The sequence below is a fragment of the Kogia breviceps genome, chromosome 1 (genome assembly GCF_026419965.1).
Source record: "Kogia breviceps isolate mKogBre1 chromosome 1, mKogBre1 haplotype 1, whole genome shotgun sequence".
NCBI classification, from domain to species: Eukaryota; Metazoa; Chordata; class Mammalia; order Artiodactyla; family Physeteridae; genus Kogia; species Kogia breviceps.
In genome coordinates this window covers 141846375-141870532 of record NC_081310.1, presented here as the reverse complement: position 1 = coordinate 141870532, position 24158 = coordinate 141846375, and the positions used below count along the sequence as shown (strand labels likewise).

General features: G+C 36.7%; 1 protein-coding gene across 2 annotated transcripts in view; it reads left to right on the top strand.

The window, feature by feature from the left end:
- Positions 1-24158, top strand: part of LRRC7 (leucine rich repeat containing 7) — a 493673-nt gene that overhangs the window by 314881 nt on the left and 154634 nt on the right. For both annotated transcript variants that reach the window (XM_067005975.1, XM_067005982.1), the window contains exon 8: positions 4123-4186. In XM_067005975.1, coding sequence (XP_066862076.1) covers positions 4123-4186 — 64 coding nt within the window. The remainder of the gene's footprint in view (positions 1-4122; positions 4187-24158) is intronic.

The following is a 24158-nucleotide window of genomic DNA, read 5'->3' as shown; positions in this document are numbered from 1 at the left end:
GCTTTATTACTCCTGTGGTCATTTTACATTCATTGCCATGCTTGGTCACTTGGTCCTTCACTTTGGTTCCCAAAGTTTTGGTGTTCATTGTTTGTTGGACTACAATGTGGTCTAGGAACAAAGCTTGAGAGAATCTGCCATTCCTCAGTATTCCCAGGCTCAGAAGAGAATCTACTTCTCTCTTCATGGAGCACAACCACTACCACCCCTTCCCCTAGAAGCACCTATTCAGTGGTATAGGTTTGGCAAGAGGTGAGTCAGATGTTCTTACAATGCTGGCCAATGTTTCACAACCATCTTTGGACTGCTAGTGGTCCCACACAGACCCTTCTGGGCATCTTGAAACATAAAGGAGACATATATATATATATATATATGAAAAAAGTAACAATTCAAGAAAGTTAGTGACCAATGCCAAATAAATCATGGAAAAGAAAGCAGATAGTATGTGAGCTTAAAAAGAGAGATAATTCTGTGGTGGAGTAGACAAGAAACATCACTTATTTATTTTTCAAATATTTATTTCTAGTCAAGACCTTTTACCTGAGCTTCAGTCTTACACAGGTGCACACACACACATTTTCTCCTAACAGAACTCACACATTCACCTCAAATTCTCTATAGTATTTTAAAAAGTATTCACTACATCCAGCTCTCTCCACCTTAGATTTATTCCTTTGCAACATTCCCACAGTGCTAGTCAATCCAGAAACTAGCTTCAGTTCCTTTCTCTTCTTTACCTTCCACATCCAACCAACTATCATCATTACCAAGTATGTCTTCACCAATGCATCCCTCATGGCTCCCACCATATCATCCATACTGCCGTTGTCTTATTTCTGGCCACAATTATATCCCACATAGATTTCAGGACAATCTTCTATTTGATCTTTTTGCTAGCACATCTTCTCCACATTTCCCACACCATCTCAAGCTGCCAAAGTGATCTTTCTAAAATAAAAATTTGATATATCTTCCCTATCTAAATCTTAAAGTTTCCATTGCCTTCAAGCTAAAACTCAAACTTCTTTGTTTAACATGGATGATCTCATGATCTGGCCCTTGTCTACATATTATTTCTTATTTCATACTATGTTTCTTATTTCTTATTTACCATTCTTAGTAACCTGCAGTTCCTTAAATGGGCTTTGATCTCTTTCAATACCCCCCTTTGATGTCACTTCCAAAAAACATCCATCTCTTCTGATTCTGTAGCCTGATCAACTGCTACAAAGTGAAGTGTCAGTAGAGTCTCCTAATTTTTGCTCCCACTCCCCAAAGCTGAAAAAGCACTTCTTTAGAATCCTACACATATATTTTCTATGGCATTTAGTCTATTGGGTAAAAATGGCCCATTGTCTTAAGCATTTTCTTTCAAGATTATGAGCTACCTGATAATAGGAAAAACACCTTTCATATTGATAACCTTAAAAGTTGAGAGATAGTAGGAAATCAATATGTTTATGTTATTGAATAAAGAGTATTGAAGATGTATGGATAAAGGCATATTGAACAGGAGGAAAAGAGCATTAGCAAAAGCTTAAAACAGAAAACTGATCTTCTCAAAGTCATCACTAATCTACATGTTGTTCAATCAAGTGGTCATTTCTCAGGTATATCATCAATTTTTCTTACAATTTGTTATTTCTTCCAACTTGAAACGCCGTCTTTACTTGGCTTCCAGTCCTTCACACTCTTCTGGCTTTTCTCTTGTGATCCTAGTAGCTTCTCTGTCTTCTTTCCTGGCTCATCCTCATGTCTCCTTAGACCTATTATATTCTCATCTACACTCGTTCCTTTGGTGATCTCACATGCTCAAGGCTTGATACCATCTGTATGCTGACCATGCTCAAATGATCTATTTTGCCTGGACTTCTTCCCTGAACTCCAGACTTGTGTATATAACTTCCTGCATGACATCTCTAGTTGGCATTACAATAGAAATTTCAAATTTAGCACTTCTTTTTTTTTCAACCTTATGAGGTGAGATATAACTGATAAATAAAATTGTAGGATATTTAAAGTACATTGTGATGATTTAATAGAAGTATACATTATGAAAGGATTCTTCTCATCTAATTAATTAACATATCCATCACTTCACATATTTTTCTTTTGGGGAGGAAATTTGAGGGGGGATGGACAGGGGTGAGAACATTTAAAACCAAGCTTTCGATGAACCCGAAACCCTGCTCACCCTGTCTTCTCCATCAGTCAATTACACTTCATCCTTCTAGTTGTTCAGACCAAAACACACTTTTAATCACATTTGACTCTACTTTCTCTTACTCCCCACAATCATTTCATCAACAAAACATTTGAATCTAATCTTAAATATGTCCAGAATCCAACCACTTCTCACCCCCTCCGCTGCCACCAACATGACCAAACTGCCATCACCTCTCATTTGGCATTTTCCACTAAATGCCTGTCTGATCTCCCAGCTTCCACCTTCGTCCCCTTTAGGCTGTCTACAAGCCTGAAATCATAGGCATCCTTTTAAAACAAGTCACTTCAATATACCTTTGATCAAAACCTTTCAGTGACCCTCCATCTTACTCAAAATCAAAGCTAAAGTCTTGGGCTATAAGACCCCATATTTTCTAACTCCCCGTTATCATCTCCTTACTTCTCCTGTCCCTCAGTCTACTTCAACCACACTGGTTACCTAGGATGTCTTCAAGCAAGCAATGTGTCCCTGCTTCAGAGTCTAGGCACAAGGATGCTCCTTCATTTCCTTTAAGCATTGGATCAAATTTCTTCTCAGTGAGACCTGATTACCCTATTAAAAATTGCAGTCATGTTATATGAATTCTTCCTATCTTCCTCATCTTCTTAAGTGTTCTTCATAGCAATTATAACCTTCTAGTATATTATTTTATTTTACTTAATTGTTTTATTTATTGTCATTATCATCTCCACTGGAATGTAAAGTACTTTCGAGGAGGAATTTTTGTTTCTTTTCATCCAGTGCTATTCCCCAGACCCCAGAAGATTGTCTAGCACATAATAATCTTTCAATAACAGTTGCTGAGTGAAGAAAGAGTACACTCATTTTTTGCATTTCTGAGTGCCTGACAGAGTCTGAATTACAGTAGTATTTCATTTGCTACTCATAAAAGCCCTATGAGATAATTACTACATGAATTTTAAAGATGAAGGAATGAAAATTTTTTGAGACTTGAGTCAACAATGCCTCCAGAATTTCTGTATAGTCAAGGCTTGGAGACAGCATTCTGGTTAGCAGGGAGATAAAAAAAACTTGAAAATCAGAAAAATGCTCTCTTTTCTTATGTTGTATGTTATACTTGAGAATGGTTTGGTAAATGCTGATTACACATGGCATGTGCTAAGGTGTGTCTAATCTTTGGCACCAACTCTTGCCTGAGGTTTAAGGTTGTTCAAAGCTGCAGCATCATTCAAGCCAATATGTTTAGGAGACAATGAGTACAAAAGTTAGAGGTAGGGGATTAAGAGGTACAAACTACTATGTATAAAATAAATGAGCTACAAGGATATAAAGTACAACACAAGGAATATAGCCAATATTTTATAATAATTATAAATGGAATATAACCTTTAAAAATTGTGAATCACTATGTTGTACATCTGAAGTTTACATAATATTATAAATCAACTGTACCTCAATAAAAGAAGAAAAAAAGTTTTTCTATAACAGAACTTCATTTAAGGAAGTGAAAAATGACAAGATTGATAATGAATTTGTGGCCATATTGTGGAATTTTAGAATGCTTTACTAAGAATTGGGTTTATCCATTGGTTTCCAAACCTGTGGGGATTCTTAAAAATATGGATTTTGGAGCCCCAATCAGTACCTCCTATTGGTATAGATTTTTAACAAGCTTCCCAGATTTTTGTTAAGCATCCAGGTCAGAACTCCATTCATAGACTGGCATTTGGAAACATGGTAAGCTACTAAACGTTTTCAGGCAGCAGTTTGCATATGTTACTGTATATTTGCAACTTATTTCTCCCTAAAAAATATCCCTGAATCTGTGCACTATACACCCAGGTAAATCTGATAGGGAGGTGGATGGAATGTCTTTTGTAGCAACGTGTCATGCACTGCCTCACAATAATATTTTTCTCCATCTGTTATAGGTCAATGCACAAACTGGCCCAGTTGGAAAGACTTGACCTAGGCAATAATGAATTCAGTGAGCTGGTAAGCGAATGCATTTTCTAAATTTGATAAATATATCCCAGGGGATTATTTCTTTTGCTCTGTCTTTATAACCCCAGGCATTAACTCATCAGGAGCACATTTACATTTGCTAAATATAAAAATGAAATAAAATCTGGAATTAAAGTGATTGTTTATCTATATAGTAAGCTACAGGGAATGGAAGAATATTAGGATTAACTTTTAATAGCAGGGGTACGGATAGGCAGATGCAAATTGTCAGTTTTGAGCACCAGCTATATAGCAGGCACTGTGTTCAGAGTGTTATATATGTTGCCTCATTTAATCCTGATTTGCCATGTTGCCATGGAACATGGAAACAAGCTCAAAGTGGTCACTGACTTACATAGCTTTTATGTGGTTGAACAGGAATTAAACCAAGACTTGATTAACTCAAAGTCCATACCTTGAAGACTTCTGCTTTGGCTGCTTAATGGGCATAGCATGAGAGGAGTGGTCAATGGCCTTTTATTTCCAATTGTACTGAAAGTGTCTTTCTAGTGAACATATGTTATGACCTCACTGTCAGCAAAACGGACAGAATTTTGACTACTCCTTTTAGGCTTAAGTTTTCTTTAAATGTTCCTGAAAACCAAAATCTCAAACGCAAATTAGAAAGAAAATACTCTTTTACCAGCAGACTCAGCTTGTTTTACTCAGAGGTCTTCCACTTGAACATCTTCAAATTTCAAAAATCAATTCACCTAAATTGTATTTTAACTATTTTTAAATTAAAACATTTAAGTGAGTAATCAGCTTTTCTTTTGCAGCTATGTCACTAGCTACATAACCTTGTGAAAATGACTCAACCTCTCTAAGCCTCATTTTCCTTTTCTATAAAATGGAGATTATAATGGTTCCTCCCCTCCAAGGTTTGTAGGAGAACTAAATAAAAAAATGTACAGGGCATTTACTAACTCTCAGTAAATGCCAGCGTATAGGGGTGATAGGGTATAATTCACACTACAACTTGAATGTGCAAAAAAATTAACATGTTTTACTTTGACCATAACTGATTTGATCATTTTCCCAGCCTCTATCAGCTCTTTATTGAGGGTAAAAACTGACTTTTCTTTTATTCTTCTATGATTAGAAGTTAAATCTAATTTTAGAAGTTACATGGTTCCTTTAGGTTGTGTTCATCTTCCCTGCATAGAAATTCTCTGTAACCTCTTGCCTTCCCCTGCTTGGCTCCTTAAGATGGAATTTGAGTGAGTGCGAAGGAAGGTACATATCTTTCTGACATGAGGAAAAGAGACCCGCTGGCCTCAGGCTGGTTTTCAGAAGTGCTGGCCTCTGGGCTGATGTCTGCAGCTGATACTGCCTCCTGTGTTAACTCTGCAATTCTGAACCTGCCGTTGGTTCTTTGGGCTCAGGCAATACCCCCTGGGAGCATTGGCCATCTTCATGTTGCTGGCAGCGACCATCACCCATTTATCATTGCATATACTTGCACAAGTCTCTGCCCTGTCTTCCCTCCAGCACCATACTTGGAAGTCCATCCCCAATTTCTGTTGTGAAGGAACCTAACCAGCCATAACCTTAATAGTGACCCCATAGCAAGTCTAGAGGCTCTGAGAGTCCAAATGATATGCAAATGGAAAGAGGTCCATTAAAAACAAACTTCAGAGCTTCCTTCTTCCTGCTGTATCGCACCGCCAAGCTTGCTCTGCTTTGGATGCACCCAACTTTGTTATAGGGCAGCTGGCAAGGTGGCCTCAACACAGTAGAGCAAAATGACCCAGTACATAGTTTAATGCACCTATGGCATTTTTAAAGGAGATATTTATTAGTGTAAGTAGAGAGAGAGGTAAAGGTGGTGAGTAACAGCGGCAAAACTAGCTTATATTGGTAGTTTTTTTTAATTAGTTGTTAAGAAGTTAGGATCTACCCATGATTCCATGAAGACATGTAGCTTGGCCTAGTAATTGAAAGAATATGGACAATGGATTCAGATGACTGAGGTTTAACTTTCAACTCCATCACTGGCTAGCTGGGTACCTTTGGGTCTATAGCTCACTCCCTATCCTCAGCTTCCTCTTCAATAAAATAAGGGTATCAAACCCATATATCTCACAGACTTTTTGAAAGAATTTCATGCAAGAGAATCTATAATAAACACTTAATGTATGTTTCAAATGAATTTCAATTCTGTCCAGTATATAATTTCACAAGCCTTTTGTATGGATACTTTGTGAATCAATATTTTACTATAAATATTTGCATTGACAAAGTTGAATAGGGCATGTTTATTTTTTGAAAATAAGCTTACTAAAAGTAAATTTTAAATACACATATTTTGACTTATGCTTCTGATGTCTAAGAAATCATCATCAGAGCAAAAACATTCTTTACTTTTGAATTCCCAATATTTTATGCTTGTCACAAAGTTAAGTCTCTTAATTTTTTTTTTTTTTGCCTTTCTACTGGGGCGCTTTATTTGATAATAGTTATTTGGCAGGGTTGGGGGGAGTATAATTCTGGAACTTCTCATTTCTAATGTGATTTACTTTTAATCAAATATTTGAATTTTATTCATAATATGTGTGGGACTAGCTGTTATTTCTCTGACAGTAACAATTTTTAATGTGAAAATAAGAGAATTTGCTCTGATAAGAGGCCTCTAGAAACAAGATCATATGTAGGAAAGGGAATTAAATTCCAATCTGTAGCTAGATTTTGACACCTAGGAGATTACTGTTAGATGATTCATTTTGTGTTTCATGGTAAAAAGACAGATGTGAAGAGATGGCAATAAGTTAAAAAAAAAAAAAAAAGAGAATGAGAAAACCTAATGAAGAGAACAGAAGTCTACTTGCTAGAGAAGCAATGTACATATCCCAAGTAAGGCTTGAAGTAGAAATATCTACTTATGGATGCTTTCGTAACAATAAAAAATTGTAAACAAAAGAAATTATCTTATGTTTCTACAGGAATAACCACTAGAATATACTAGACAAAGTTCTGGGAACATAATAGATTCTTAAAACTTTTTTTATGTGTGTTTCTTTCATGGCTTTTTTTATCAATATAAAATTAATAAATGTTCATTTAAAATCATTAGAAAGTTAAAAGAAGTATAAAGATGATAGTAAAAGTAATCTGTGACCTCATCCCCATGTATAATCATTATTAATATTTTTGGTATATTCTTTCTCCCTTCCCCCATTTTCTTTTAATGAGGTCAAATGAGCATTATCTGGAGCCTGGTCAGAGATGGGACACTAGTAGGTTGATGTGTGGAGTTGGATAACATCAATCCTTAAAAATCCTCTGTACACTCTATGTTGTACACTCTTCGCACTGTTACAATAATTAGTAACATCCCAATGTCATGGAATGGTCAGGGACCCTAAAACAGATTCAGTGATTATCATGGGGCCCAAAAGTTGTATGGTAGGATTATATTTCAGGTATATGTATATTTATCCAATGAACTAAGAATTGCTATTTGTCCTGAACTGGTGCAGGAAATAATGGAGCCCCAAAGCAAATCACCATGAGCCGGAATACTGGAAAATGGAGCAGATTGAGTAGCAGAGCCCCAAGGAGATAGGATGGATCCAGTAATAGTATGAGGTCATGGTTGACCATCCCCCAAAACTAGCTCCAGCTTCCAGCTCTTTTACTTCCTTTCTTCACCCCCCCCCCGACTTCCCTCAAAAAGAGAGGACTGTGGCATACAGGAAAATGTCACTTAGAGCCCCCAAAAACTCTGCTATAGGAACCTTCATCAAAAGAGTCAGTCATAAGAAGCAAAATAAGAAAGCTTTTCAGCAAGCCCGAAAGAGAAAATTGCTCAGCTCAGAGGAGGCTAAAAGCAGACTGGGAAGTGGTCTGTGTATGCCTTAGAGTCCATGATCATGATATAACGATGATCATGACCTTCTATATAAACTATATTCAGTTCCATCCCGTCAGGGATATTTTTTACATCTGTGCTCATGCATGAGGTTGGTATACATTATTCTTGTGTACTTTTTCCGTGGGTTCCTATTTTTCATCAGTTTTGAAAAATTAACAGTCCTTATCTCCTCAAATGTTGCCTTTTAACTGTATCATCTGTCTCTCCTGCTGGAATTTGGATTAAATATGAATATGAGTGATTTTGAAATACCATTTTATTAATTATTTTGTAAGTTTTTTTCTGGAAAAGTAATCAGATAAAGGTTAATTTTTAAATATGTATTTCATGTCCTTAAAGAAAGTCTTCCTGCCTCTGCACCTAAAATTAGCCAGGATTCATTCTCCAGAGCTTGAGGCATCATGATGAGATCATTTTAAGAGTATTTTCAATTCTTTGAGCTATTTAATGTGTCAGTTGCTGACAGAGATATTTCTAAACTACAGACCATTCAAATTCTGGATTAAAGAACAAAACGTGGATTTTAAAAAACAAAACACCTAAATGACAGCAACAAAAATATTTAAAGAGTAAAAAATATATTTTTTTCTGTGATAAAAAAACGTTTTTTAAACACATATAAAGATGGATTGAATTTAAAAGTTTAGCGAATTCATCAGGAAATGAGTAGCATCATTTTTGTTTTGTTTTTTTTGGCTGCGTTGTGTCTTCGTTGCTGTGATCTAACTTTCTCGAGTTGCGGCGAGCGGGGGCTACTTTTCGTTGTAGTGCACAGGCTTCTTATTGCGGTGGCTTCTCGTTGCAGAGGACGGGCTCTAGGCGCATGGGCTTCAACAGTTGCAGCACGCGGGCTCAGTAGTTGTGGTGCGCGGGCTATAGAGCACAGGTTCAGTAGTTGTGGCACATGGGCTTAGTTGCTCCACAGCCTGTGGGATCCTCCCGGACCAGGGATCGAACCCATGTCCCCTGCATTGGCAGGCGGATTCTTAACCACTGCTCCACCAGGGAAGTCCCAGTAACATCGTTTTAACTATCTAATATTTGAAACCGTATGTCAAGCTGTCTTTATAAAAAGATTTCATAAATTCAGCTATCCATGGACTGTATTAGAGGATTTATATTCTATAAAGCTTCTTTATAGAAAAGCTTAAAAAATAGTCTATACTCTACAAGTCACTATTTCAAATGCTTAATAAGGCTGCAGATCACACTAAGCAAGAATTTCTAATCTCAATATTCAAACTGAATTTGTTTCTGTTGACTTTTTTCACTTTATTTCATAGAATCAAACAAAAAATTTCAAATGGATAAATCAAGTAAAGAATGGAGTCACTCTGAGCAAAATAACGGAGAAGAAATGCCAATAGTGGTACAGACTATCTGTCTGGTTTTATAAATAATATGAATGTGTTTTCATAGAAATTTGAAACAGCTGAGTGCTGTTTTAACTTGTAATTTAAATTAATTAGAATTAAATTAAACTTTACCAGTAGCGTAACCGCCAATGATTTCAACTCCCTAGTTTGCCCAAGATGTGCTCATTTTTAATTACCTAGGATGCATATACCTGGGGCAAGCATTATATTTACATATCCGGTAATTTCCTTTATAGATAATTACAATGTAGGTTTGCCACACCTACTAATAAAATTTTGTTAATTATTCTTCAAGTAAAGCTTATAAGAAAGAGCAGAGCAGAGTGATAAAAATACGATTTGCCATCTTATAACAGGCTATCCCATTTTCAGGGAAGATATTTAAAACATCCTAATTAGTAACTCTTCCATTTCCTGCATTTGTAAAACTACTGAGGCCATAGATTGTGTGTGCATGTATACACATATAGAATTTATATCGATCACAGACATTGCCAGAGGTTATCAATATATCAAGAGAAACTTGAGAATTGAAACTAATTTTTAAAACAATTGGAGACACATCAGTTTCTGTATCAGTCAAGGTCCAGGCAGGGGGTAGAAACTATATCAAGTATTTAACAAAGAAAGTTTAATATAAGGAATGGATAATCATGTACTAGAAAGCTGGAAAGACAGAAAGGGGATTCTGAAGGACGACAGATGTAATAACTCTAGGACGCAGCTACCACCTCTAGCTTAGGGGACAAATGGAAGATGGTAATGTAAAGAATTATGAAAACTTGAAGCTGCCACTCAGAACTCTAAATAGGGGCACCAGTCAGCTGATGTCTTCAAGGAGCTAATAAGGTTAGTTCTAATTGTGTGGAAAAAATACAAGCTGAAAACAACTGCTGTTGCTGGAGTTTAGTGTCACTGCAGGGAGCAGTGCTGCTGTTGAGATACTAAATGCCCAGGAAGTAAGTAGAATGAACAAGTCCCTTCTGCCTTCTCTAGCCTTCCAGCCCTCTCCAGTACACCCAGTCATCAGGGCCTGATGCAGAGTCACCTATCAAAAAAAAATTTAGTTAACCTCAGAATTACGAAGTAGAATATTAGAAAAGTGGGCCACAGCTAAAAGACAATAACTTAAACAGTTAAAATAAGACAAATGTTTATTTTTGCCAGCTCAATTTTGGCATCATTTTCTCCAGAAAGTCTTCCCAGCCCCTAGCAGAGTACCAACTCCCAACTGGCTCGTGATAAATGTTTCTAATGAATGAATGAATCATTTGACTTTAAAAGTGAACAGTTAAGTCAATTATCTTCATCAGAATCGTGCCTACATAAATTGAAAATTTTTAATTCAAACTAAGCAATAATAGAGGTGGAGGAAATGCTTTAGTTTATATGAAAAGCAATCATTCCATAATTAGCTATCCTTTGAGGAATCAATTTCAATTCACTTTAAAACATTCTTCTAAATGAGTTTCTCCATGAAACTTTAAAGTACAAAATTTAGAACTGTGACCAATAAGTAAAACTGTATTTCCACCAACTCTGGAATTTGAAAGGAATCCTTGATGAATTATTCAATTAAAATGTATTTTATGTCTGAAAATAATTATGGAGGTTTTTTTAGATTGGAAGATCAAACTGGGGGCTCCACTTTTATAAGTGCAACATCTGTTGACCGAGGGCTTTAAAAAGCAATTTCCAATGTTGTACATACAAAAAAAAAAACCTCACTTCTTTGCTTGTAAACTTTCCGTTTGCTAGCACTAAAATAAGTTATCTTGGCCCCCAAGTTATCTTGGAACCAGTTTTTCTCTCATTGCCATTTCTTATTATTGCAATAAGATTAGATACTATAAATGAAATTAATTAGCTCTGTTTCCCTTTCCATAAATAGATTTTTCTAAGAATGGCATATATCTCAATGTATTCAAGTGCCCTGGTGATTCTGTCAATAGTGTCAACAAGAGAAGTTAAAGAAAAAAGAAATGCTCTCTGATTGAACCAGGGAAAATTATGTGAAATAAGAGTACAAATTTATAACCAACACTTTACAAGGAAAATAAGTGTATTATGCAATCATGGAGTAAACCCAAGAATATTCATGAGTTGTGAATAGGGATTGTGAATCATCCCAAAACTAACAAAAACTGTATTTAAAGTAATCAAATTCAAAATGACATCTTCCTCATTGATATGCTGAAATGTATACTATCTGGATGTATTATCTGAAATTGAATCAATAAAAAATTTATTTGATTTCAGGTTTCACAACAAACCAAACCCAGAAGACAATGAAAATGCTAAGGACAAATATAAAGAAAGGGGGATGGAGAGAAAGAGAGACAGTGTGTGTGTGGGGGGGGGGCGTCTGGGTATGTGTGTGCATGTATGGAGAGTGTAATTGTTAGGGTGGCCAGGGAAGCTTTACTCAGCAGGTGACACTTTAGCAAAAACCTAAAGAAGGCGAGGGAGTGAATCATGCTAATATCTGGGTGGAACATCATTCTAAACAGAGGGAACAGGAAGTATAAGCACCTGACAAGAAAGCAAGCCTGACTTGTGGACAGCAAGAAGACTAGAAGGTCTGGAGGAGGGTAAGTGAGAAGAGTAGGTGATAAGTTAATTTGGGGAGTTCGGAGGTAGTTGCACAGGGAGAGGTAGAATCCTGTAAGACATTTCAAGGATTTTGGCTTTTACTCTGAGTAAAGTGGAAGCCCCCTGGAAGGTTTTGAACAGGTAGAACACATGGTCTGACTTACATTGTTATGTTACATTACACTATATTTGGTTATAGTATGTTACCTTAATTACACTGCATTACATGACATTACCAGGATCACTTTGAATGCTATGTTGAGGATGAATGGAAAGTGGGTCAAAGTGGAGTCAAAGAGACCAGTTAGGAAGTTACTGCAATAATGTAGGGAGGAAATAGTAGTGTCCTGGAATGAGGTAGTAGCAGTGGAGGTGGTAGGAAGGATTGATTTCTGGGTAAATATTAAAGATATAACCAGAAGTAGGATCTGGACCTGTAAATTAGGGACACCTTCTTTCAAAAAATAATACAAAATTAGGAATACATAATTAAGTACAAAAGTGAATGTTTACTTAAGATGAAAAAAAGAAACTATGAATGTTAAATTACAAATTAAAATTAATAGAATACAATTTGAAAAGCTGACAAATGTCATAAACATCATTAAATCCAGAAAAATAACATAATAGCACATTTTGATATTGGTTTTGAGTGTAGACTACTTTTGTCCTTCCATTTTTTTTTCCTGTTCTGCATGGGAATCTATGTAACTATTATCCTATGCCTATTGCACAATCATATTTTGGAAGCAGATTGACTGTTTTCTAGTTTTACAGGTCTACAGATGGAAGGTGATTTGGACCCAGGATAGATTGTATACAGAACCTTACCTATGCCTAACTTAGATGCTTTACATGATGAAATTTGGGATTTTTGAGATGATGAGATTTAGATGAGATTTTTGTACATGAGTTGATTTTGTAATGAGTGAGAATTTTGGAGAACTTGAGTTGGGGTGGATGCATTTTCAAGTAGTTAGACATGAATCTTTGGGGACAGGGACCTTACTGGTAGGCTAAACAATGGGCTTTCAAAGATGTCCATGTCCTGACCCCTGAACCTGTGAATATTCTACCTTACAGGATAAAAGAGAATCTGCAGATATGATTAATTTAAACATATTGAGAAAGAGAGATTATTCTGGATTATGTCAGTGGTCCCAAAGTAATCACAAAAGTACTTACATGAGGGAGACAGGGGAGTTGGAGAAGACAGAGAAAGAGGTGCAATGATAGAAATAAAATCAAAGTAGGAGACATAATGATAGACACAGAGATTGAAGTAATGTGAGAAAGGGGTCACTAGCCAAGGAATGAGGTAGCCTTTAGGAGATGGAAAATGTAAGGAACAGATTCCCTCATGAAGTCTCTAGAAGGATCAAAGCCCTGATGACACTTTGATTTTTAGGACTTCTGACCTCCAGGACTGTGAGATGATAAATCTGTATTTTTTTAAGCTACTAAGTCTGTGGTCATTTGCTACAGATCAGCAATGAGAAAGTAGTACAGTTATGTGCCTAGGCCTGAAATGCTAGGTAAAATTAAGATCTTTTAACTATAATTTCTACCCTGACTTCCACCATGTTGCAATTTCTCTCATGTCATGTGGTGATGGAATGGCCACAGGCATTTTGGGGAGACAGATAAGTTGAAGTTACATGGGAATACCTTTAGTATAGATTTAATGGAATATATTTATATGGTTTGCAATCATGTCTCCACGTAGTTAACCTGTTGTTAGCCATCTAGAGTAGAAATGGCTTCCAGAAATACTTTGTTCATTGTGTCAATTCCCCTGACCCTCATGACATGAAGGTACAGGGCCAGGGAAAGTATTGGGACATGAATATGTCCTTTGGTTCTCAGTGTATAGGTGGAGGAAGAGAAACAAGACATCTTAGCAGAGATAAGGAGGACTCATTACCATCCATATTTCTACTAATAGTAAGTTCAAGGCAATCTATGCTTTTTCTTTTTTTTTTTTGTGGTACGCGGGCCTCTCACTGCTGTGGCCTCTCCCATTGCAGACCAAAGGCTCCAGACGCACAGGCTCAGCAGCCATGGCTCACGGGCCTAGCAGCTCCGCGGCATGTGGGATCTTCCCGGACCGGGGCACGAACCTGTGTCCCCTGCATCGGCAGGCGGATTCTCAACCACTGCGCCACCAGGGAAGCCCCTAGGCTTTTTCGATCATGCATTTTTAGCTAGAATTTTTCCAGCTCTGTTCACTACCCAGTTCCAAAGCCACTTCTGCATTTTTAGGTATTTGTTGCAGCAGTAACCCACTTCCAAGTTCCAAAATACAATTCCTGTGGTTGAACTGTAACAAATTATGACAACTTTGGTGGCTTAAAACAATACATATAACACAACACAAAATTATTATTTTAAAGTTCTGTAGGTGTCATCAGGGCTGTGTTCTTTCTGGAGGCTCTAGAGAAGTATCCATTTTCTCTCCTTTTTCAGCTTCTAGAAGCCACTTACATTCCTCTGCTCACAGCCCCTTCTTTGCATCACTTTAGCTTCTCTTCTGTCTCATGACATCTCCTTCTCTGCCTTCTCTGAACTTCCTACTTTCCTTTTATAAGGACACTTGTGATTACATTGGGACACTCAGATAATCTCTCCATCTCAAGATCCTTAAATTAATCATATCTTCAAAGTCTCTTTGTCCATGTAAGGTAATATATTCACAGGCCCTGGGGAGTAGGATGTGCATATCTGTGGGGAGCCAACACAATATTCACCCAACCACACTACCCAAGAGAATTTAAAACATATATCCACACAAAAACTTGTACATGAATATTCATAGCAGCATATTCATAATAGCCAAAAAGTAGAAAGAAAATCCAAATGTCCATTAACTGATAAATGGATAAACATGATGCAGGATATCCATACAATGGAATAATATTTGGAAATAACAAAGAATTAAGGACTGATATAGATGAACTTTGAAAGCATCATGCTAAATGAGAGAAGCTAGAAACAAAAGCCGTGTGTTATATGATTACAACTATATGAACTGTTCAATTTCACAGAGACAGAAAGTAGATTAGTAGTTGCAGAGTCTGGGGAGGAGGGAAGAATGGAAAGAATGAGTATGGGTTTTTTTGGAAGAGGGGGTGATGAAAATGATCTAGAATTATATAGTTATGGTAGTCGAACAACTTTTTAAGTATTCTAAAAATCACTCAGTTTTATATTCTAAAAGAGTAAAGTGTATCATATGTGAATTATGTTTTAATTTTTTAACCTTAAAAAAGATTTGTGCAAATTGCACGAAAACATATGGCCGTGTGAACACTTTGCCAGGCTGCCTCCCAGGATCTGGAAAGGAGTTCATGCAAGTAAGGGGCCTGAAAGTTTGAACTTCATTAAGTTTAGTGGAAACCTGCCTCTCAGTAGAAGCAATAGCATTTGTTGACAGATGGGATGTCAGGGATGAGAGGGAGAGTAGTTAAGGATGAGTTTAAGATTTGAGACTAAGCAACTGAAAGATGACATTTCTACTTCTGAGTAGAATACTATACAAGATGCAGGGGTTTTGTTTGTTTGATTGTGGCAAAAAAAAAGTGCATAACATGAGATTTAACCTCTTAACAAATGTTTAAGTGTTCAGTACAGTATTTTTAACAATAGGCTTCTTTAATTTGAATGTCCACTTCCTTCACCAGATTTGGGAAGTTTTCAAACATTATTTCTTTAAATAAGCTCTCTGCCCTTGTCTCTCTCTTCTTCTTCTAGAATTTTCATAATGCATATATTGATACATTTTACAGTATCCCATAAGTCCTTTGAGCTTTCTTCACTCTTTTTTATTCTTTTTCCTTTTTCTCCTCTGATTGCATAATTTCAAATGTCTAATCTTTTCTTCTGCTTGCTCAAGTCAGCTGTTGAATAATCCTAGTGAATTTTCCAGTTCAGCTACCGTGTTTTTCAGCTCAAAAGTTTCTGGGTTTTTTAATTAATTTTCTACTCATTTTTTCATGTATCATTTTCCTAAGTTTGTTGAACAGTTTTATGATGGGTATTTTGAATTCTTTGTCAGGTAATCCATGTGTCTCTATTTCTTTAGTGTTGGTTTTGGGAGATTTATTTTGTTCCTTTCTTTGGACCATTCCCTGTTTCTTAATGTTCTATGATACTTTATTTTGGTGTCTGCACATCTGAAAAACACCTACGTTTCCCATTTTGTACAGACTAGATTTGTATAGGGGAGGACCTTTACCAATCAGCCAACTAGGTATTCTAAGGACAAGAGATGTAATTTTAGAGGGAAATACCAGTTTTATTCTGGAAATCTTAAATTTGGTATGCCTATTATGTATCCAAATGGAGATGTCAAGAAGGAACTATGAGTCTGGGAAGAAGTTCAGGCCAGATCAATACATTTAAGAAATACCAGTATAGGGAATTCCCTGGAGATCCAGTTGTTAGGACTCTGTCCTTCCACTGCTGAGGCCCAGGTTCAATCCCTGGTTGGGGAACTAAGATCCTGCAAGCTGTGCCGTGAGGCCAAAAAGAAAGAAAGAAATAAAGAAATACAAGTATACGTGTACAATTTAAAAATATGAGGCTAGATGTGATTACCAAAAGAAGAAGTATAAACAAAATATAATAACTGTAATTTCTACAGACTGTAATTTTGTACAATAGATAAAAGTAGGATTGTCCTGGTAAAATGAGGGAGTGCTCTCATACCCAAGAGTCTTCTTCTACTTCCTGTGGCTCCATGGAACACAATGCTATGGTCTGTATTAATAAACTCAATTAACAATTGGGAGCAGTTGAGGAAGGCAGAACTCTAAGATGGCCCCCAAGATCTGCACCCTCTGGAATACAGAGGTCTTCTCTCAGTTATTCAACCAAACACTAATATAAGTGCTACTGGGATTTTGCAGATATAATTAAAATACCAAATCAGATGGCCTTAAATAGAGAGATTATCCTGTGTGAATCTGACCTAATTAGGTTATCCCTTAAAAGGGAATGGACTCTTCTTAATTAAAGAGATTGAAAGTGTGAGAGGGCCCTTGAAAGGAGCCATAGTCAAGGAATATAGGCCTCTCTAGGCCTGAGAGTGACCCCAACAAGAAATTAGCTGACAGCAAGCAAGGAAACAGGGACCTCCTTCATACAGCCCCAAAGAACTGAATCCTGCCACATCTGTGTGAGTTTGCAAGAGGATGCCAAGCTCCAGATGATAATGCAGTCTAGCCAAAACCACCATCTTAGCCTTTTGAGACCCTAAGCAGAGAACACAACTACATCATGCCCTGATTTCTGACCTACTTGAATTAATAAATAAGAGTTGGTTTAAGCTGCTAAATTTTCAGTAATTTGTTATGCAGCATTATAAAACTACTACAGCTATATTTTATTCAAGGTTCTTGCAAAAATTACAACACAGATAATTGAAAGGATTTGTGAGACTCCACAGAGCATTCTCACATAAGGTTTTCAATAAATGTAAATTATACAGTAAAGCAGTAGAAACAGAATGCAGGCAAACATCAGGGGCCCAAGAGCCTTCCAAGTACAGCTTCCCAAAGTCATTATTCACACACGACATGCTGCCTCTCTGGATAAAATCACCAAGATTTGTATAATAAATCTTAGTTTCAGGAGCCATCCTAAAAGTCTCCAGTAGTGTCTTTCATGGCCTTCTGTACACATAGCCAAGCCAGACTATCTGACTTATAATGCCAGGCATAAGTCCTAATAAACCAGCAACCAGGGCAGTTTCAAACTTTAGTGCATTATAAATCATTAATTATCACACTGCCCTTATCTCAGCCAAGAGTCAGTGTCAGACTTATAAGCCCCAGAGATAAGCACAGCACTGAACCTCTCCAACTATAAAACAATTCTGTCTCATATGGTTCTGTTTCCCTTCCCCTACTTCACTCTCCTCAAGCAGGATACTATATACTGGCTCTGGTGAGTGAGCAAGCAGGTAGACAAACAAGGAGGTATCATTTGGGTCCTTCAGGACGAGTGGAAGGCAGCAGAGGGCCCTTCTTTAGGTGACAAATGTCCAATGCACAGTCCATGCCTGGATAATCAACGCTGTGGTCAGCTACCTGTTGTGAGGTGCTCTAGTTGAGTTCTCTCAACCCACCATCTCTTCCAGCCATTGTTAGCGTATTCCTAGGGGCTAAAGCTGTACTTGCTGGCAAGATGTGGAGGAAGAATTACTAAGGAGAATAAACACATAGTGGAACTTCACTGTTGCTTTTGTCGTGCCAACCTGAAGTTATCTGGCATACTGCCTCCTTCTCTAACTGACCCTACTATTCATATTAGAAGGCAATGGGCCAGATCTGTAATGAGCAGTCCTAGATAGTGAAATAACTCTAAGTAGTAATCCTGACCATCTAGAAGTCCTTCAATTGTTCCTTATGGACTAACTATGGCCGGTTTTGCTCTCAGCCCCTCCTATTCCATGTCTGGAAATTTTTTTTTGTTTAAATTGTTAAACTGTTTATATTGCTCTTTAGTTATAAAAGTGGTTGTAATATAGAAGTGAAAAAGGAAAAAGAGAAAAATCCCCCTTAGCAACCTCCCAGTCCCACTCCCCAGATGTAGATACAATTCAATGTCTGTCATCCCACTTTTTTCCTAAGCATTTACAAATGTGCACATGCACATGCATATGCATTTTTTTCACTTGAAGACTGTATTATGGGCATTGCACATCTTTTATTCTTCTCTAAAAGTTATATGTGGTTTCCTACAGTGGGTGCCACATTATTTATTTAATCTGTAACCCATTGATGGATATGTATGTTGTTTCAAATATTTTGCTATTTTAATTATGCAGTGACCAACTCTTCACATACAAATGCAAATATTTGCAAAGAATGGCTTCTTAGAGGCAGAAATGCCAGATCACTAGCTATGCATATTTCATTTTAATACATGCTGAAAGTTTCCCCTCTCAAAACCAGGACTAATTTACACAAACTTTTAGAACTTGTTAGAGAAAGCAAGTAATTCTGACTTCCCAGAGGGACTCCTTTTGGTTTGTATTAAGTCACAGGTGATTGGCACTGGATTTTTTAAACATAATTGGATTTACTTTGTATCTTCTACAAAATTCTCTAAGTTTCTGGCTTCTTAGTTTTACCATTTCCTGTTTACTAGTAGCAGCATTTTTTCCCCTTTATTTGTTTTCAGTTTTGTTTGGGTTTTTTTGCTTCAGTGAAACTTCGGGAAAGATGAGAGATAAACCCTTTTTGACATCTGAATCAACTTGCTGTTTATTCATTCACCATACATTTACACTATGTTTATGCAGGTACTCTGCAAGCACTGAGGATACAAAGATGAATAAAACACAAACTTTACCTTTCAGAAATTCAAGCCTAATAAGAGAAATGCAAATGATAGCAACACAAATAAGAGACAAAGGTAGATGCATAGATAGATAGAAAATAAGATAGGAGAACTGAAGAGTGACTTTTAGAGTCACTGAAATGTTTAAGCCTACAGTTCAAATTTTACTTCTGATCTGAAGGACGAATTAATCACTAAATCAACAATTTTTTTTTAAATTTATAACCTACTCTGTGTTAGAAATTGTGATAGGAGCTAGAATTTTAATAAGAACAGATTAAGCACAGTGATAAGTGAAAATTACTATAATAGTTTAGGAAACGAATTGTATAGCCAGAACTAAGATGTGAAGACAGAAGAAATGAAGAAAAAATTCCATGGATTCAAGAAATAAAGAAATGACAGAAAGGGGAAGGTGGATAAAAGGGAGAAAGAATCAGATCTGTTGCTTCTAGTTGTAATAGGGATGATTTGGTGGGTAATGCTGTCATTAATTGAAATAAGAGGAACACAGGAAGAGAGGAAGTTGAATACAAGAAGATGGAAGTTCTGAACACATTGAGTTTGAATAACCTTTGGAACACATAGGTGAAAATGTCTAAAACATAGTTAGAAATATAGATCTGGAATTTAGTAAATGTGTCTGAGCTAGCAAGAGAGATTTGAGAATCACTGGCATAATAGGCCCTATGGAAACAGATAAAAATAGAAGAAAATTGTATGGAAAATCAGAAAGGAAGAGAGTTGTGAAAAATAACACAACAGATATGTAAAGGTTTTACAAACTTTAAAATATTGTATAATATAGCTAATTATTACTATTGTTGCTGTTGGAACAATTGCACCAAACTACTAGATCTTATTAGAATTTGTTTCACAAAATTAGGGAATTTGTTCTCCTTCTTCACCAGCATATCCCAGAACGTAGACCATTTTCAAACATGTGGTAGGTTTTCAATAAATATTTATGTTTTGTCTGGGTGTATTTACTGAATGTCTTGGCCCTATGGATTTGTTATGGGGGTGGAAGAACAAAACAAAACCCAACAAAACAGAACAATATAAAAGGTTTCTTCCTTAAATGTGTAGCCCAAATAAAACTACAACCATCATTACTTTTTAAATATTCCAACAGTTGTTTTACAAGGTAGTCATTACTATTTATTTCCATTCCAGGTACACATTTTTACAAATTTAAGAAAATATTTTCAGTTAATGTGCAGAAAATGAAAAAGAAGCATGCATCTCTAGTAAAGTTCCCAATGGGCTAAAATTGCATTATGCATTTTTAGACACCTCCACATACTCACAGCATGACCTCTGTGATTGTCAACGGTGACAGTCTTCTCATATGCTTAACATGGTGCCAACAGAAAGAAGAAAACCCCAGTGGTACATAGTCCTCCTGTATGCTATGAAAGCTCTCCTTATAAGAACAAAAGCAATCTCTCCTAATCAGTCAACAGAAATTTGTTGAACTCCTGCTGTATGCTAGACATTGTGCTACATTCTGAGAGATTTCGAAGGAAACGTGAAACATGCCCATGCCTTCAAGGAAAATATAAGCTTGTTGGGAAGACAAGGTATAAAAAGTAACATATATTGTGTCAAATAAGTTGTCCAAGGAGTAAATCCTACTCTGAGGTCTAGTACTCAAGGTTCCCTAAGATCTAGTCTGATTTACCTTCCTAGAGTGTTTCCCTAAATCCACAACTATAAGAAAATTATCCTTCTCATACCCTTTTCTAAGCCAAATTAAACTGCTTGCTATTCTCCCTGCCTTCGGCTTGCTTGCTTTCTTCTGTGTCCCTGCTTGTACTAATTCTTCTTTCTGGAATATCCTTGCTTTCCTTCATGCTTATGTCTATATTATAGTTTGTACAACTTACCCTTCCTCAAGACCCAGCTCCAATGCAGCACCTCCTCAAAAATTTCCTTATGTTATTAGCTAGAAATAATCTTTCCCTCCTATAAATGCCTCTCTAAGGAAACCTCCACTGCACCCATTACTTTCTTTCTTATGTCATACTTGTCCGTATCCATGTAGATGCATGGTCACAGAGAAAAACCTTTCCTTCTACCTCCTCTACTTCCTGGTGAATATTGTCTTAAAGGGATTTTAATTCCTCAGAACCCAGTGAGGCTAACTTGTAGTTTCAGTGCATCCAGTACTATTGATTCTTTCCATCCCCTATGGTCCCTGAAACTGGCTTACAAGCCTATTCTATTTTTTTATTCTATTTTTGAATGTAATAATTACATAATATTTCATTTGCATTGTGATTAACCACCTGCCCTAATGAGGATGTGAGCTCCTTGAGGGTAGAGAATCTGTTCATTCATCTTAGTAACCTATGCAAGCCATGTATAGTAGAGAAGCATGCTCAAATTACCAACAACACTTGTTAAAATTTTTGACTTCTGGGTCATACTCTCAGAAATTCTAATTCAGTGGGTTTCATGAGGAGCCCAAGAATCTACATTTTATCAAACTCTTCAGATGATTCTTATCCACAGCAAATTTTAAAATGTTCACCAGATAGTAAGTATTTATTGAGTGAATGCTGACTTTTTTTCTCTCTTAAACTATAACATCATAAGGGAAAGACATGTGACTACCTAATCTTTGTATTCTCCCTAAGTATATGGCCTAGCTGAACATAGAAACTCAAACTCTGTGGAGCTGACGTATCTTAATGGGATGACTGATGTAATTTAGCTTTCCCTGAGGCACAGAAGTTGCTGGGCCATGAAGAATGAGCTGGTTTTGGATGGGTGGGGAGGGCTGAGAGCATCCTGGCCAAGAGATTGATATGATCACAAGAATAGATAGAGATGAGGAAACACAAGTGTGCTGAGGGTTTATAATTAGATTAGTGTAACAAGAGTAAAGGTTCTTATGGCAGAGGAATGAGAGATGAGGCTGCTTCCCCGCTATATAAAATAAGCTTTTGTTAGCAAAACTTTCATTTTCATTTTAATTTAATAATAGCAAAAATAAGTGGTTTTGAGGTGATTAATGACCAACAAGAGAGCTACAGTGCTGACTTGGCCAGCATGGCACATGTAGAAGTACAAGATTTAGTACAGAATTAACCTGCCCAAACATCTGTTCACAACTCCATATGAAAAAGAAAAAAATAGACCATAGCATATGTTACAAGTGGAAGCCTGGAAAACTTTTTTCACATCATGTTTGTAGGAACTCACATTTTAGCAATATTCCTTATTGACTTGCTAATATGAATTTGAACATTAAATAACCATAATAATGATAGGCAAAAATTTTAGAAATCATTCTGTTCACACATGAAGAAAAGAATAACTTGTTACAAAAAAGATAATAAATTTGCAGTTAAAATATATTCCTTTGGGCTTCCCTGGTGGCGCAGTGGTTGAGAGTCCGCCTGCCGATGCAGGAGACGCGGGTTCGTGCCCTGGTCCGGGAGGATCCCACGTGCCGCGGAGCGGCTGAGCCCGTGAGCCATGGCCGCTGGGCCTGCGCGTCCGGAGCCTGTGCTACGCAACGGGAGAGGCCGCAACAGTGAGAGGCCCGCATACCGCAAAAAAAAAAAAAAAAAAAAAAAAAAAAAAAATATATATATATATATATATATATATATATATATATATATATATATTCCTTTGTTCCTGTGACATAGCCAGCCTTTACCTATACATCTGTAATTAATCCAGTAGGACATGAGTTTATTCATCAAGTTGGCAAATGGTTATTAGCAATCTACTACTTGCAAAGCACTGTACATAAAATATTAATGGTAAAGCACAATGTGCGTGACACAAATTGAAAGGTTCATTCTTACATGGAAGAGACGTTGATATGGGAAAATTACTATTGACAAGTTATTCATTCATTCATTCATTCATTCATTCATTCTTGGATGAATGAATGTACCTCTATGACTTTGTTTTATTCTCCGTCATATCCCCCACACTAAGCACAGTGCTTGAAGTATGTTAAGTGGTCAATCAAATCTGTTGGATGAATATATTTATTGATCACTCTGTCAGACTCCCAGTATCCAAAATAAAGTGAGAACAGAGATAGTCCCTGCCCTTGTGGAGTTGATAGTCTAGTGAGGAAAGCAAATATTAATCAAGTGCATTCAGAAATGTAAAATTCCAGCCATGACAAATGTTGAGGATCATCTAATGGAGTTTGGCCATACAAAGACTTTCCTCAAGGAGTGATCTTGAACTGAAATCTAAAGGGTGAGTGGAAATTAGCCAGGCAAAGAAAAGGAGGAAAAGCACTTTGGGTAGAAGGGGTAGTAGAAAGGAACATGATGAGTGACTGCAATATAGATTGAGAGGGAGTCTCAAAAGTGAGGGTGGAAAGCTAGGTAGGTAATGTGTAAGTATGTGACGACAACTCGGGGAGTTCCAGAATATAAATAGTAAGCAAGATTACATAGGCAAGGAAATTTCTCATTTAAAGTTGATACAATACAAATTGATTTGAGTTATAACCTCAAAACTCATTGCTCATTTGCAATATAAAAGAAAGATTTATCTGATAAAATGTACCATATTTTTTATAGTGACAAGCAAAACAATCGAGCATGTAATTTCAAATTACATAACCTTGATCCTTATAGATTGCACCAATAAATATTATAATTTTACTAAATTACATAGCAGCAATTAGCTCTCAAATGGGAATTAATAAGGAAATCAGCACAGTACCATAAGAATAATTTGGGTATATTGATGAAGAACCCTATTGACAGATATATACCCTGGTGAACAGCTCATT